The sequence below is a fragment of the Thamnophis sirtalis genome, unplaced genomic scaffold, assembly GCF_051295495.1.
Source record: "Thamnophis sirtalis isolate CommonGarterSnake01/CBP01778 unplaced genomic scaffold, rThaSir2_p1.2 scaffold_10, whole genome shotgun sequence".
Lineage (NCBI taxonomy): Eukaryota > Metazoa > Chordata > Lepidosauria > Squamata > Natricidae > Thamnophis > Thamnophis sirtalis.
In genome coordinates, this window is record NW_028261390.1 from 47,265,247 (window position 1) to 47,281,996 (window position 16,750).

The following is a 16,750-nucleotide window of genomic DNA, read 5'->3' on the forward strand; positions in this document are numbered from 1 at the left end:
GCCTGTCAATTGACACTGCTGGGGGAGCCTTGCGAATGATTCATGTAGCACAGCAATGTTGGGGTGTGTATGTCCCTCTTTGACTTCTGGCTGGGGGGGCAGGGCAGTCAGGTCAGCTGGGGGGGGGGCTAGGTGGTGAGCCCCACACTACATCTCTGCAAGGGGAGGCTGTACAAGAGAGAACCTACCTGCCCTCCCCCCCAACACTCATTTCTGCACATTAGTGAGAAGAGCGCTGCAGGCATCCCATCTGCAACCAGATGGCAGCGGCAGCAAATTTGGGGCTGTTAGAGGAGAGGCTGGGGGGGGGGGGAGCCCAGAGGCCATCTCTGCATATGGCAACTGGCAAAACAGAAATTTTCACTGGTTCAGTGGGCGTGGCTAAGGGGGCATGTAACTGAGTGTGCGTGTGCATGAATGATGTCAAGTTGGCCACACCCACTCAGTCACATGCCTGCCCTACCAACGCCCACCAAACCAGTAGTAAAAAAAAATGAAACCCACCCCTGTTGTACCTTTTTGGTACAAGATTTGGGGGGGGGGGAGCAAATCACATCTTTATACATTTAAAGGACTGTTTTGATCTTGCAAAAATAAATAAAAATAAAAGATTTTTGTTACTGCCACTCACAACAAATTCATACAGTTTACTTAAGTTCTGAACAGCCAGCTGCTCCGAAATTTGATATACCACCTTGTGTGATTATTTGTACACTAGGTATCATTACAGTTTTCAAAGAACTGTCTGTTAAACTACTGTAAAAAAACAATCTTGCAGCATTTATTTATTGTGGTATAATTTGTTGTAGAGGATGTAATGCTTCATCATATATATTAATATGAAGAAGAAATACATCAAATCCTCAAGAATTGAGGGGAGATTAAAATTGAACTACATTAGATTTTTGAAGATTTTAAAAAGATTTGTAATACTTGGATTTTATGGCTATTTTTAATACATTTTTGTAGGCTGCCTGTAATTATTTTATGAAATAGCATACAAATAATTCACACAAACAAATAACCATTGGTTAGAAGTAAATAATAGAATCAGAGAGAAATGTAATACAGAAATTGCAGACAGAAATGGAAACTCCTTCATCAGTCACAAAACTGGAAGGCTGAAATGCAAGCATACCGTGTGATACCCTGGAAAATGAAGGAATATTTGGAACTCCACAGAACACTGTGAATACCTTAAAAGTGGGTATTTTTCAGTAGAATTACTAAGACACGTCATTAAAATAGGTTTAAATTAAAAATATTGGTTTTGTTAATTCACTAAACAATACTTATACTAATGAATTTATAAGATTTCTAGAATGATTACATCAGATTCACACTTTTTTTTTGAATGACTGCTTTCAATATATACCTTTCTCTGCAACATGCCAATTCATCCCCCTGCCTTCGGCCAATCCTTGAAACAATGGATAGTATGTTCTCACCTGTCAGCATCATCCTTTATTCATTTAATGAAGTGAACAGTAATGAAAAAAAATCAAGCTATAATAAAAGTGTTATTTGTTTTTGTTAAAATGTCTTCCTTATTTTTAATTCCCTTTTGCAAATAAGTCAGCAGATATCTGAATAGGCTGCCAGACTGGAAGAATTTATCTTTTTTCTCAAAGTTTCATTGCAGCAAGGAAGTACTATTAAGCCCACATAGATACCTGATTATTTTAACTTCAGTAATTAACAGGTAGAAAGATTGTAAAAAATGTGGAGGAAATGATGTGCAGCTTAAGACCAGATCTTTGTACAGATTTGGGGCACAAGCTTCCCTACCTGTGCTGTTAAATGAGCTGTTTGAAACTACAGAATAGTGAAGATATTATCAATAGCACTGGCCCTCAAGGGATTCTATTCTGCCCATGGCAGCTCACTGGTTTTGTGAACATCTTCCTGTTATAAAGTTACCCAGTGTCTCTGTGCCTCTATTGTCAGTATATCTTCTATGAGAGTGAAGGTTCATTCTCTGAGCCTTCGCTTTCATCCTACACCTGAGCTACAGATATTCACCACTATTTCATATCTTCGTATTGCTGTGATATCCTTTCTACTACATTTACCACCTTTTTTTTTGTTTGCTTTTGCTGTTTCACCACAATTTTTAGAATTCCACCCACTTTATAGTGCTTTCTCAAGTTTAATCTTGCTGGATCTTTCTTATCTAGTCCTACTTTGTATAGAAGTAATGTGCTGAGTTGTTAATGATTTTATTTGTTGACAGTGACCTATCAGCTTATCAGGAAAACTGCACAATTTTTGGAGGATATGTTGGCTACTAAAGTTCAGAAACTCAGTTCAATCCAGAGAGGGAAAATTGGCTAAGTTTGAATAGCAAGACATATTTACCTGTATTTCTTGAATGTGATATGCTCTGTGAAACACCTTCACTGCGATATTTATCATTAAGTGATTGAGAAGACATTGTAGTTTCAGAATCCAGCAAAATTTGTTTCTCACAGTTAGTAATGCCTGTAAAGTCACCGGGTAAATCGCAGTCATCAAAGTCCGTGGTGAAATGATGTAACGGAGAATCTTGAGGAGGGACTGAAAAGCCACCTTCTAAAACTAAAGGTGATTCAGGAGGAGATAATGACGACAGGGAAGATCTTGAAGAGAATGATGTGACAGATTTGGGAGGTTCAGTTATTTTGGATGCATGATTTGCTGCCAAAGAACTGGAAGAGTCACTGTATCCTGTTTTCTCATGGGAGCTGACCACTTCATTTTCATGAATGGTGGTAATAGGGCCTGAAGGAATATAACCACATTTCTCTTGTAATATGAAATCCAATTTATATTGATAGTCTAAATCTACAGGTTGATCACCTTGATTGTAGTAGAGGTCTGCAGAGTTAAGAGAATTCAGTGATCCCCTACTAGATGTATTCAGGGACCCTCGACTAGATGCTAAGGATCCCAAGCTGCTCCCTGAAGACACAGATAACGTACTGGCAGAGAGGCTGCAACAAAGAAGCAAAGAGCTGTCATTCTATTCTATCAGCAGTATATTCAGATGATCTCAAATCACAGATAAAACTTATAATTTAATCCATGTTAGTCATGAAATTGACAAGTATAATGGTTTCTTTTAAAAGGAACAGATTTCACAATGTCTGAATACTACCAAAAAGAAGTTTCAGATAACAGAGTATTAACTATAGCAGCAACATGACTTCCTTAGATGGCTCCTTTAAAAAAAAACAAATAAGCAAACATAAAAAAAAATCTAGTCATTTTAATTACAATTCTTTTTTTAAGACCCTGATTTTTAAATATATTAATTTTTGTGTAATACTGCACAAGTCGTGTGACAAACTCAGCCACTTTAACATATTGCTGATTACTGTAACAGTTTCATGAGGACACATTAGAAAGTACAATTAGAACAAGAAAGTAGTTTTGTATTTAGCAATGCACAACTCCCATCTAAATTTAGATTTTAGATCACTGTTTGAGATACCCTATTTTCCCCATTCTGCTATTTTCTACTCCATTGGTGGGTAAGTATATGAACATTTATTTATTTAGCGTATGGCAAATATATGGACCTATAATGGTTCAAATGTTAATATCCAGTGACAGTCCACTCAGCCATTCAAGGACCATTCAAGCATATGAACCAATAATATATATTACCTGAAGTGAAAGGAAAACAAAAGGATTTCCATAGAACATGGACATTTCTTAGTTTAAGGAAATACTGCTTTGTTCACTGGTTATTAATCATAGTAAATGCTCTCTCAATAAATGGAATCACATTAGTGCAGTGTTGCCCTTAAAGAAAGACGGCACTATGAAATCAATAAAAAGAACATTAATACAAGCTATTCCTTAGTGATTGTTATTTGCATCTGTGCACAGATGTGTTGAGAAAATGAGCATTTGAAGTAAGATGCAATTTAATTATATTCATGATTTATATCTTTCATTTTTGCCTAATTGATTTAGGTAGTCCTTGACTTATGACCACAAATGAGTCCAAAATTTCTGTTGCTAAGCAAATAATTAAGTGAATTTTCCCTCATTTTATTATCTTTCTTTGTGACAATGTTTCCACATGCAAAACTGATTGCTACTCATAGTAGAAAGAGCCAACCTATTTATTTCACAATTTTCCACCGATGTAGCTTGAGTAATATAGAGGCAGGGCTACAACAGATCAGTAATATATATTCTTTGCTGGGCAAAAAAATTGCAGTTCAGGACTTAGACAATAGATAACCAAGCTTTTAGTAGGAAGACATTTTTGTAAGACAGGCTTCCAAGTTAATATTCCACCTAAATCAAAATAGACAATTCAGAAATACAGTATGCCAACAGCAGTTTTGGACAAACTGTTATCATTTGTCAAAAATCTGGTGTAAGCAAAGTTATCTCACCTTTTAAGCTGTGAATGTAAATGGGTGGTTAGATGACTAGTTTCTTCAAGGTTTTTAACCAATTTATTCTTTTTATCTTCTAATTTCAACCTAGAAGATAAAAGAGTTTGTCTCTAAATATATAAATGCATATACATTGCAAAGAGAACCTTGCTTTAAAAGCACAATGACAAACAGCTGAAGGCAACTCATTTAAATGCAACCAAATCACAAGTCAAATGGAAATTTCAGGGCAACTGAAAGATTATGGTACAAGTATATTTGTACTATACCATTAATATGTTTAATTGATTAGTATTAGTGAACGGACAATACATATTCCCTTTTTTGGGCGTGTGTGTGTGTGTGTGTGTCTGAAAATCTTTCAAAATAGTTTCTCTTTCTCAGATTCTGACCATGAAGTGATTCTGGAAATGTATTAGCCCTGGCTAATGGGTAAGGATATAATATAAAGCCCTTCATGGTATTGGACCTGGGTACTTGAGAGACCGCCTGCTGCCAATTACCTCCACTAGACCGATTAGATCCCACAGATTAGGCCTCCTCCGAATTCCATCCACCGGCCAGTGTCGACTGGCGACTACCCGGAGGAGAGCCTTCTCTGTGGCTGCTCCGACCCTTTGGAACGAACTCCCCGTGGAGATTCGAACCCTCACCACCCTCCAGGCCTTCCGCAAAGCCGTTAAAACCTGGCTGTTCCGACAGGCCTGGGGCTAAAGAGCTGTTGCCCCTGTCTCGAATGGTATGACTGTTGTGTGTTTTAAATTATGTATTGTCATGTTTGTTTTTTATTTTTTTGTCTGTACCCCCCCCCCTTCCCAGATTGATTTGTCAGCTGCCCTGAGTCCCCTTCGGGGGAAAAGGGCGGCATATAAATATAATAAATGAAATGAAATAATTCTCAGTCTGCTAAAAATTAACTGATCAAATGAAAATTATAGGTGAGGAACAATCTATTTAATCAATGTTGGACTGTGCAGTCCATTAGTTAATAATCATTTGAAGGTACTCTACATCTATCATGATTGTGTTTTAGGCAGAATCTCTCTCTGTCTGTTTGTAATTATACTCTTATTTATCCTGGAGGAGCTTCAGGTGAGCTACTAAATTAATTTGCAATATTTTTAAAGATGTGAGCTGGATACTGCCAATTCTTGAGAACCATATTCTCAAAGGTACTGTCCTTGTACTCCTATCTCTTAGTTTTTGTTTCACTATCTATCTAGCTCACTTATATCTATCCTAAACAGATAGAAAACTCCCATTTGGATATTGTCCATCCAGACCCCCCATGCAATCAGAATATACCAACATTAAATGAGGCTATATTATGAGGTGAAAAATTCAATTTTCTACAAAAATTAAGATATATTATTCCATCCAGGTCTTTTTTTCAAACTTTATTAGGCCAGTCTGTAATTGCAGTGATATACTATGACACACCACCCACTTGAAATACTTTTGTTCAGAGACCTGGATGAAAATATTCTCAAATACAGGTGTCTTATTTCCTAATCCAGCTGCACTGAATGAAGGAGTTATGCTAGGCGTCTGACTAGAAAAAGCTTAATGGCAGCCCTTGAATGAAAAAAGAAAGAAAAAAACCTTTCAACCTTCTGCCTATAAAGAAATGAGCTTTCAAATTTCCAGTTGAAGAGAACATAATTGCTGAATAATTAAAATATGGCAGTTGTTCCGCCTATTAATAATACACTTTAGGGTTTGGAGTCTTGTTGCAAACACTAAGATCTTTGGCGTATTTTTGTAGTTCATCTCAGCTGCACATGCTGGTATTTCCTGTAGAAAAGGAGCATGGGTTGAAATGTCCTATTTAGTCTTACATGTAATAGTGATACCATCACAGCATCATCTACATATAATACTACATACCCCTATCTGAAATACCTGATACATGGAATTCTACTTTTTATAAATAATTGACCATGGAATTTATGTAATAATTAAATTGTTTTGGATGATGTTAATAATTATAATTCACTGAGCAAAGGGTTGAAGGTAAAATTGAATGGTAGAAGCACCATCAAAATCATATACGACTGGGCCATACATGTGATATGATACACAAAATGAACCAGGCAGTTTAGACTGAAAATAATAATAATAATAATGACATTTCACTATGTACTACATTCCTGCAATGATATTGATAGATTATACCTGCCCACAGAAATGAAGCAGAAGTTTACTTCAAGTCAAACAAACTGTCAAAGAAGAAAAACATGCACAGGCTGATTATGTTAAAGACAACCAAGAACAAGCATTGATGTAAGTTAAAAATTAGAACTTATTGAATGTGCAGGAAATGAAACATGAACCTCTAAATAATGTTTAGAAATCTGACAAGAAATACATTACATGGTCAATTTCTACAAGAGACTGAGAGGAAAGTGGATAAAGATAAAACCTGGCAATGGCTTTCAACTGGAACAATTAAAAAAAAAACCTTGAAGGCTGGATTTTGGCTGCTTGAGAGTAAGCTATTCAAACTGATATAATTAAGGCCAGAACTGAAGAACCATCAAAATCAAAGAACAAAGTAGTGCAAAGGAACAGAAGAAATAGTAGACCATATATTTAACTCTTGAAAAAGATTACATAGACTGATTATAATCAATGACATAACACATTCGCCAAAATGACTCACTAGAACACTTGTAAAGATCATCATGAACCAGTAGTAAAAAACCCAAATAATATAATTGGAAAAGTAGTTGAAAATGAGAAGGTTGAAATAATGTGTGATTTTTGAATTCAGTCCTGACTCATAATACTCAGATCTAACTGTGACTGAAAGAAAGGAAGGAAGTATAGATAATTGATGTGGCAATACCAGGGGATAGTATGAGTCATGGTGGCACAATGATTAGAATGCAGTTTTGCAGGAAAACACTGCCCATTGTCTGGAGTTAGATTCTGATGAGCTCAAGGTTGACTCAGCTTTCCATCCTCCCAAGGTCAGGAAAATGAGGAGCCAGATTGTTGGTGCAATATGCTGATGTTATAAACCACTCAGCTAGTGCTGTACAGCATTATGGAATTGTATATAAATCTAAGTGCTATTGTTAGTAGAAAAGAAAACAAAGAATTGGTGGGAAAAAGCCTCAAAATATCAAGATCAGAAAACTGAAATTGAAAGAATATGGCCTAAATTAGCTATAGTGGTCCCATATTTACATACAGGGTGCCAATACAAAAAATATTGGCTGGCACATAGAAAATATGCACATTGACAAAGTGTCCATCTGTAATTGGCAAAAGGCCGTATTGCTTGGATCTGCACATATACTATGCCAATACATTACAACATCCTAGGTTCTTGGGAAGAACTCAATGTGTATGAATGCCAACACCAGCCAAGAACTGGCAACTATGACATCACATATTTGTAAACAGATAATAATACTAGCAGCACTTTCCCATTTTCTTTCAGCAAAGCCACAGAAGAAGTTTGGAAGTTCTTATTTTCATTTTATTTCCACACTTCTTTTTTTTCTGCCACAAATGAACAAACCAGAGATTAACCTAAACATAATTACTTAATTACTTGCCTTTACTTAATTAGTAAAATTTGAAGTGATATTTTCTCATATAAAATATTTTAGTAATATTTTTGGATTTCAGAAAAGCCAATGTTACAAAGATCTGAAGCATTTCTCTGAACAGGACTAGATTTCATTTTGAACTTAAATTTAACAAGCACTTTTAACTTTTCATTCTAACGTCTATATGTCTCAAAAAGCAGTCTAACAGTTGAGAGGCTGGGTCGACAATAGTTGCCAAATGAAGGAATATTCAAGACTGAACTGAATATGATTGAAGGGTACAGTTTGTCTGAAAGGGACTGAAGAAGTAGAAAGGGAGGATATATCAATATCTATAGAGAATATTTAGATTAAAATATATTATAATAAGGGTCTATTGTTGCTCATTCAATCAAGAGAAGATGCTACTTTTCAAAATAAGCAGATCTTCAAAGAGACATGGAATTATAGAGATGGAGGACTTCAATTATATCAACATCTGTTTGGAAAGAAAGTCTCTCATACATGTCCTTTTTAGAAAATTCCTACCCTATTTTTCTGATGATTTCCTTCTTGAAAATTAGAGGAGATATAAAACAATCAGTTACCTTATATTAAATAATATGGAAGATTTAAGGAAGTCAAAGTAGCACTGACACTGAGGGGAAATGAATATTTATGGTAATTCACGAATCCTGATCATTAGGAAAACTAAAGCTGAATGTAGTCAAAAATATATCTTGGACATCAAAACACAAATTTTAGTACACTTGAGCAATGAAAATTATATACTATATGTAATGTTAATAGTAAAAGAACATGAAGTTAAGTGAGAGCTCTTGAACAAGGACACGCTACAGTAAACATATATAGCAATATCAAATAATTCCAATAAGGGAAAAAAACAAAACAAGAAAAACAACAATGCAGCTACTTGTGTTGTTTTCTTTTCATGGTTTGGTGAATACAGACCATGGCAAGTTAATTAATGCTGTGATAGCCCTATCTTGGTGCCTGGAGGTTGTTGAGGTCTGGATGGGGAGCAATAGGTTAAAACTGAACCCTGGCAAGAGGGATTTGGGGTACAGGGCTCCTTGGTTCTTGGGGAATTATCAACTTTGGCCATGGATGGGATCGCACTGCTCCAGGCAGAAAAGTGCATAATTTGAGGATTCTCTTGGAATTATGACTCTTGCTCGAGGAATAGGTGGCACCAATAGGCCCTTCTCACTTTCATCCATGCCCATGTCATCTCTCATTTGGATTATTGTAATGTGTTCTACAGGGGATGCCCTTGAAGACGCTTCAGTTGGGTCAAAGTGTAGCAACCTGCTAATTTGTGCATGTGTCGCTTCTTTTGCAGGAGTTGCATTTGTTGCCAATTTGCTTCTGGGTGCAGTTCAAGGTACTGCCTATCACCTTTAAACCCTATTTGGCTTGGGCCGGGTTATTTGAAGGACCACCTCTCCCCCATTACATTTACTTGGCCCACTAGAGCAGGAAAATGGGACATTGTGGGTTCCATCCATTAAGGAAATACATAAAATGGAGCCAAGAAAAAGAGCATTTTCTGTAATGGTTCATCCTCGTGGAACATCATTCTTCCAAGACTGGCCCCCTACCTTGTTATTTTTTCTGAAAGGCCTAAAGACATGGTTTTGTTAGCAAGCTTGTAGATCCCAGATTCCCACAGAACTAATCAAGTGGCTTGTTTGTGTTTGTTACCACCACAGGGGAGAGGGTGGAGTTTGGAGGAGGATTCAAATTGTGGATTTTTATTGTTTTATGCCAGCAGGAGCCACTGTGTATGAGTTGGACAGCTATAAAAATCTATTCAATAAATAAAAGTATGCCATATAGAGGAGGTTGAAAGAAAGATGAAATCATTTTTCTTAAAAACATCCATAAATTATATTTTAAGTGCATTTTCAAGGGCAACAATTAAAAAACCACAAAAGCAAAGATGAATGCCCCTCCCACCCACCCATGTTTATTTTCTCCTCAGGGTAATGTTTCATCTATGCTTGGAAAGCCAAATTTAATAAGGCTGAAATAACACAAAAGTAACTGTCATAGAATTGGTATATGGGAACAGGCATAAGAATGCTAAGCTAATACTTAGTTTCAATCATTCTTTTTCTCAAATATTTGCTCTTCCCCCCCCACCCAAAAAGCTATATTTAATTATTAGCCATTGAGTGAAAAATCCATGTCAACAGATTTAAAGTTATCAAGTTCTATATGAATTATGGGCAAAGAAGAGTTAGGGAAGACATATGTTACTTTTTCAAGAGGCTCTTCAATTGTTTAGTCTTTGGCATTCTTACCTGCTACAAATCATTTGTGACACTTTTGTTAAAAAAATTAACTTGTTAACTTTAAGATTTGTTCATTTTTGTACAATTTTACATATACATAAATACACACACATCAGATTGTTATCTTTTTGCTGAGGTTGGGCAAAAGGTTTTTTGCTTTTTGGTGTCTTCAAGTTAGCTTTGACTCCTGGTGACTGCCTGGACATGTCCCTGCAGTTGTTTTGGCAAGATTTTAGGAGTATTTTGTCATTTCCTTTTTGTCATGGCTGAGAGAAAATAACTAGCACAAAGTCACCCAGATGGCTTTATGTCTTAAGTGAGACTACAAAACTCATGGTTTCATGATTTCTAGCCTAGTCAGGGCTAATCTGCTAAGAGCTGAAGATGGAATGTCTATGAAGCAGAAGATGTGTCTTATTTTGAAAGTTAAAGAAACAAATTTCAAACGGGAGGTTCTATGAAATTGTTCTGGATCAGCTGCAGCTTGGAAGAAGTAAAAGCTTGGAACAATTTTGTTGTTCCTAGTTTCAGTCTAAACAAAACCCTGAAGATTCAAAAACTATTTCATAGTGAGTCGGCAATGCTGAAATACATCACCCCTTCTTTATATACTTAAGACTTAGACTTATATACCGCTTCACAGTGCTTTTACAGCCCTCTCTAAGCGGTTGACAGAGTCAGCCTCTTGCCCCACAACAATCTGGATCCTCATTTTACCAATCTAGGAAGGATGGAAGGCTGAGTCAACCTTGAGCTTGGTGAGATTCAAACTGCCAAATTGCTGATAATCAGAAGTCAGCAGAAGTAGTCTGCAATACTGCATTCTAACCACTGTGCCACCACAGCTCATAAAGAAGGAAATCGTTCAGAAAGAAGAATACATGGAGCAAATATGTTTTATTTTGTACAATTTGTTCCTTGATGGTCTCAAAAATTCTCACTGTGGCATATTCCACTAGGCCAGTGCCTTCCTTTCTGTCCCTCTTTTACCTCACAGCAGAGCTATTAATACAGTGTCCTTGAATGCATCTCACCAACCCATCTATTTCCTGATCCTTTTCTTGTGTCTTTCTTCCTTTGCTTCCCTTCAACCACTGCAACCTGTGGCTATGTGATGAAAAGGGTCCGTGCTAAACAAAATAAATGTGAATGGTTGGAACCATTTCACTCCTTTCCTTATTATCAATGGCATCAAAATTATTAGATTCTTCTAGCTCTTACCCACTGTTTCAATTCATATCCAGACCAAGCATGGTTGCTTCGATTTATGCACAAACCACATGAAACCAGTTGTTCCACTAATGAAAGTGTTCATGCACAAACTGTTTTGAATCTCATTAGCTGAAAGATAAGCAAAGCTGAAACAAGCAGAAGAGTCAGACTAAGTCAAAAGTGAGTGGTGCACTGTTCTCTCTTAATTATCCCCTGTTTTTTTTTCCCAAAAGACTTATTACAAAAGAAACATGAGTTTCCTTTTTTTTTTTCTTCCTCAGCTCTTAATACTTTCCTCTCAAATGCATTCCATAGTTATAGTCAGTATCCCCCTCTGGCTCAAATTACCTTCATCTTCTGTTTTCTAAAATCCATTAATTTCCATAAAGGTCTGATCTGTTTGTATGTTTTAATTTCAATTTGTTCAAAAGCATTTTCATCAAAAAGTAACCTATTTATAATAATCAAAAATTAGTAACCTTTTTTTTTCCATTTTAAACTTTCTTCCATCCAATCCTTGGATTGGATCCTTTCACCAAAAATTTTAAATCTTTGAAACCTGGTTTTTCCTTTTAATCCAGAAAAAATGTTGACTCAACAAGTTAATTTCTCTTAGCCTACTGCTTAGAAAATCTCGTTAGCTGTAAATTGATCACAACTGAAACTGTTTAAGAAACTGAAGCTTCTGCTAACCTTCTGTCCATAAAAGATACATTAAAGCTTTGAGCTTGACTGAAATGCTTCAGCTAGCAGCTGGCCAATTCATGAGTTCACCACAAAACCCCCAGTTCCTGTAACATCTGTCCAGAGTGAAAGTGGGAGATTTCACTTTCTTTCCTTATCTGGTGAAAGAAATTCACTGCCTGATCACTGTTATCCACCACAATGCTATCCCACTCTTTCAGGAATGTTTAGTCTGCCATAGTTCCACATTCAGAAGCAAAATTACCTGTTTTGCTAGCAGACCACCTTGCCTCTGAAGATCCCAGTGACAGTGAAATGTCAGAAAGCTCAATACTACTGCCACCGTGTTTCCCGGAATAAGACCTGTCACAAAAATAAGCCCATGACTGGTTTTTAAGCATGTGCCTAATATAAGCCCTACCCTCAAAATAAGCCCTAGTGAACATCATCATCAGCCTGGGGGATGGGTGTGGTAGCATCAGTGGTGGCAAGGGTGCAGGATGCAACAATGTCCAGCAGCAGCACAGGTGAGTTGATTACTTATTCAAGCAGCAGGCTGAGGCAGAGGCGGGGGGAAGGCAAGCGACCTGGCCATGCCACAGGAAATCCAAGAGTAGGTGGGCTAGAGCAGGCTGCCAGCTGTGGAAGGTTTGACTTCACATGGTGGCACTGGCACCAGATGGAGGCAGAGATACGGGGGGAGGGGGAGGTAGGTGATTCTGACACTCCGTGTGGCCTTGGGCAAGCCAAGAGATGTGAAGATAAGTCTCCCATGGCCAGCTGCCCACTTCCTTCCACTATCTCTCTTGCCTCTGGCCCATCCAGATTATGTGCCTCCCCCCTGTGCCTCTGTCTTCATATGCTGCCAGTGCTGCTGCGTGAAGATGAGCTTCCCATGGCCACCCACCCACTTCGTCCTACCGTCTCTCAGCTTGCCTGCTCTATTGTGGCTATGAGCAAGTAGAAGAATTGGACCTCCTGTACATGGAAAAAAATAAGACATCCCCCACATAAGCCCTAGGGCTTATTTTGGATCCTAAGGAAAATATAAAACTGGGTCTTATTTTTGGGGAAACACAGGGTAGCAGATACCAGCCATAGAAGCCATATTTCACCACAGTTTTTAAAATTTCATGACAATTTTAAATTATAATTATTTAATTATAATTACCATGTTCAGCTTTAACTCATGAAAATACAGTAAGCCAAGGATAATGTCTTAACCAGGGGTGGGTTCCAGCTTTTGTTACTGCCACTTGATGTGTTCTACGCATGCATGCCCAGTAGTAAAAAAAATAGCTTCTGCACATGCGCAGAAGCAAAAAACAAGATGGCACCACCTATAGAACCGGTTCGGGGTGTGGTTGGCCAAGTTACTACCTACTTGGTCGAACTGGGTCAAACCGGTAGGAACCAATTCAAGGTGTTGGTTATGACCTTTAAAGCCCTACATAACTTAGGGCCAGAGTACATTCGAGACCGCCTACTGCCATATACCTCCCAGCGGCCAGTAAGATCCCACAGATTGGGCCTCCTTCAGATGCCGTCAGCCAGACAGTGTCGGCTGGCAGGCTCCCGGAGGAGAGCCTTCTCTGTGGCTGCTCTCACTCTTTGGAATCAGCTACCCCCAGAGATCCGGACCATACCCACTCTCATGGCCTTCAGGAAAGCTGCATAAACGTGGCTGTTCCGGCAGGCCTGGGGCTGTTGACCTCACTGTTGAGGTCCAGCCCCGATTAGACTGAATGCATGAGGTGTTGCTATTTTAAACCGTTTTCTTTCGTTATGTGTTCGTTATGTGTCTTTTTTCTCTTTTTTGTAAGCCGCCTGGAGTCCTTCGGGATTGGGCGGCATATAAATTTTATAAATAAATAAATAATAAACCCACCTCTGGTTTTTACATATCAACAAGTCAAGGAGATCAAATTACATGTTGCTTATTAACCTTCTCTTTATATAAGTGGGTAAACAAACTAAACAGCTTGGTATAACATCCAAGCCCAGGATTACATTTATTGTGTCCAAACAAGCCAGAAATGTGTTTAAATCAACATTTAAAATGTCTATCTTATTTGTGCACAGTAAGTATATAAAGTTCACACTAACCACTCCTTGTCTTTTCTTCACTAACAGAAAATAGAAGGAAATAGGCTGCATTTACAGACAGAATGCAAAAACCCAAGGTGTATTCTGTAAGAGCATGATCAGTGTGCAAAAATGGCACAGCAGATAAAAGGTGACACTTCTACAGTCATCACTCTCCCATTTATCAAAAGTTAAACATTTATATGCAGTACTTAAGGTTTTATAAACATGTTCTTAATTAACATAAACCTAATCTGCAATTCTTAATATTCTATGGTTTTCCAATCCATTTTCTTTTTAAATATATACTGTATTCTAGAAGGCTAAATCATCTCGGTATGGACATTGATATAAATGAATAGAGTCCAGCTGCCACAGTATACGCCTTCTGAATTTAGTTAACTGCTTTGCACGGGTGTGGAAAAACATCTCTATCAACCATAAGTGGTTCCAGTGCAGAAGCAATGAGAATAATATTTGCAGTAAGAAGTTCATAAGGTCTCAGCTATTATCCCAAAACTTGTCAATGATATATTACACTCTGATGACTTCCTTCAGCTATTTAACATCAGGATTTGCTATTTTCATGCTGGTCGCAAATGAAGAACAACAGAGAGCTTGAAATAATATGAACTCTGTGAATTCTGTCACAGTGTGAAGGTCTTTCTGTATTACTGCCCACTAGACTAATTTTAAATTTAATTAAAATGTACATAGAACAGCTACTGAAAGACAATGGCCCATTAGGGTACAACTCAGGTTCTCCAGTAAGTATAAAGGTTAAGATGAAGGAATAAATAAATGATAGAGGGAAAAGATTTTTTTCTATACCTCTCTGTAAGTTCATCACTAGGTGTGCTTTTCGTAGATAGTTCCTCTTCCAGTCTCTTCCTTTCTGCTTCTAAATGCTTCAATTCATCTTGTGTGCGTTTACATGAGGTGACAAATTGAAGTTCTTTCAGAAGCTCTTCCTTTTCATTTATCAGCATCAACTTTTCTTTCTCAATTTCCAGTGCCCCAGGCCAAGCTTCACTTTTTAACTTAGAAAGTTCTATTTTTAAGTTTGCCATTCTAAAAGAAACAGACACAAAGAACAGAAAAACAAGGACTTCAATAGGACAAAAACAAAGGAAAAGCCAGAAGGTCTTGCCTCCTCCACTTTCAGGAGCTCACTAATATAGTAGGACCTGTATTATATGAAGTCTAACAAATGCAGGCCGAAATCATGCACAGCATTTCTAATTATTTTTCTGGTTATTTATTTAGCATATGGCATTTTTACAATGCTAATGCAGAATAGTAGTTTGGCTGCCTGTTTACCAGCTCTGTTAGGTACACACTTGTGTGCTTTGGTGAACCAGAGGAGGGTGAGCTAGCTTTACACCAGAAAGAAATACAAGTGGCTTTTCCTGCAGCACCATCCAAGGTCCTCTCCCTCCACCTCGTGAATGGGTGTCGCAACCTGGAAAGTTCGGGCTCAGCAGGATTTTAACTGCTGCATGAAGTGCCGGCTTGTCTCCCCACCGAAGTGGTACCTCTTTATCTATTTGCATGGAACATTCTTATGAACTGCTAGGTGGGGAGAACTGAGGTGAGTGATGGGAGCTGACTCACCATACAGTGCTAAGACTTGAACCACCAGAGCAGAGACCATATACATTTTCATTAAGCCACTGAGCCATCACACCTCATTTTTCTAGCAAGACAATATATAAAAATATTTTAAATAAACATATCATGTAACATCCTTAATTCTGATCAAGTTTTTCACTGTAGTATAGAGAGTTAGTGGAGTTAAAGTCCAGAGGATGAAGTGAATGAATCAAATTTGTATCATGTATTATTTATTTGATTTTATATCACCTTTATAATTTTTATACATAAAAATACACAACACAGCAATGCTATGAGTTGAGTTGGTTGAGAGACTGTGTCTGGCCCAAAGTTCTCCAGTGAGGTTTCATGTCTAAAGTGGGACTAGAACTAGACTAGAACTCCTGGCACTATTATTAACTATTGCACCAAACTAGATCTATAATCTGATCTGTCCAGGGCTATCTTAGTTAACAATTAGGGACAGGAAAAATAAGAACTCTTGATAAGTTCCTAAGAGTCGAGGGAAGTGCATTATTCACATGATGGTTGGTTTTATTACAAAGTGATTTACCAATTGATAAGGTTTTAATTGCAAGACAATGAAAACTTTTAATGAACAATGGGTTTCATTTCATAATTACTACCACATGAAAATAGCAGCTGTCAGCCTTCTCTGACATTCATTTTATGGAATGTTCTCCTAAAGAGATAATGTTTCAATTTTTTCCCAGCATAAAAATACAAAATGGGTTGTTCGCATAGACTAAACCAAAAATCTGATCCACTATTCCATTTACATAGTGACCCCCTAGTGATTAAATGTAACAAAAGATCATGAGTGCACCAGTATTTGTATTCATGAATGATAATATTACAGGAAATATATGTTGCATTAAGGCATTTATAATCCATTGATTATCTA

At 37.4% G+C, this 16,750-nt stretch overlaps 1 protein-coding gene across 4 annotated transcripts in view; it reads right to left on the reverse strand.

Annotated features, from left to right (window-relative positions):
* The window catches only part of WWC2 (WW and C2 domain containing 2), a 157,267-nt gene that overhangs the window by 45,676 nt on the left and 94,841 nt on the right, over nucleotides 1-16,750 (reverse strand). For 3 of the 4 annotated variants that reach the window (XM_087724547.1, XM_014051934.2, XM_014051939.2), the window contains 3 exons: nucleotides 15,064-15,303; nucleotides 4,392-4,481; nucleotides 2,359-2,972 (listed from right to left, as the gene is read on the reverse strand). In XM_087724547.1, the coding sequence (XP_087580673.1) occupies nucleotides 2,359-2,972; nucleotides 4,392-4,481; nucleotides 15,064-15,303 (944 nt within the window). The remainder of the gene's footprint in view (nucleotides 1-2,358; nucleotides 2,973-4,391; nucleotides 4,482-15,063; nucleotides 15,304-16,750) is intronic. The other variant, XM_014051935.2, reaches the window with a different exon arrangement.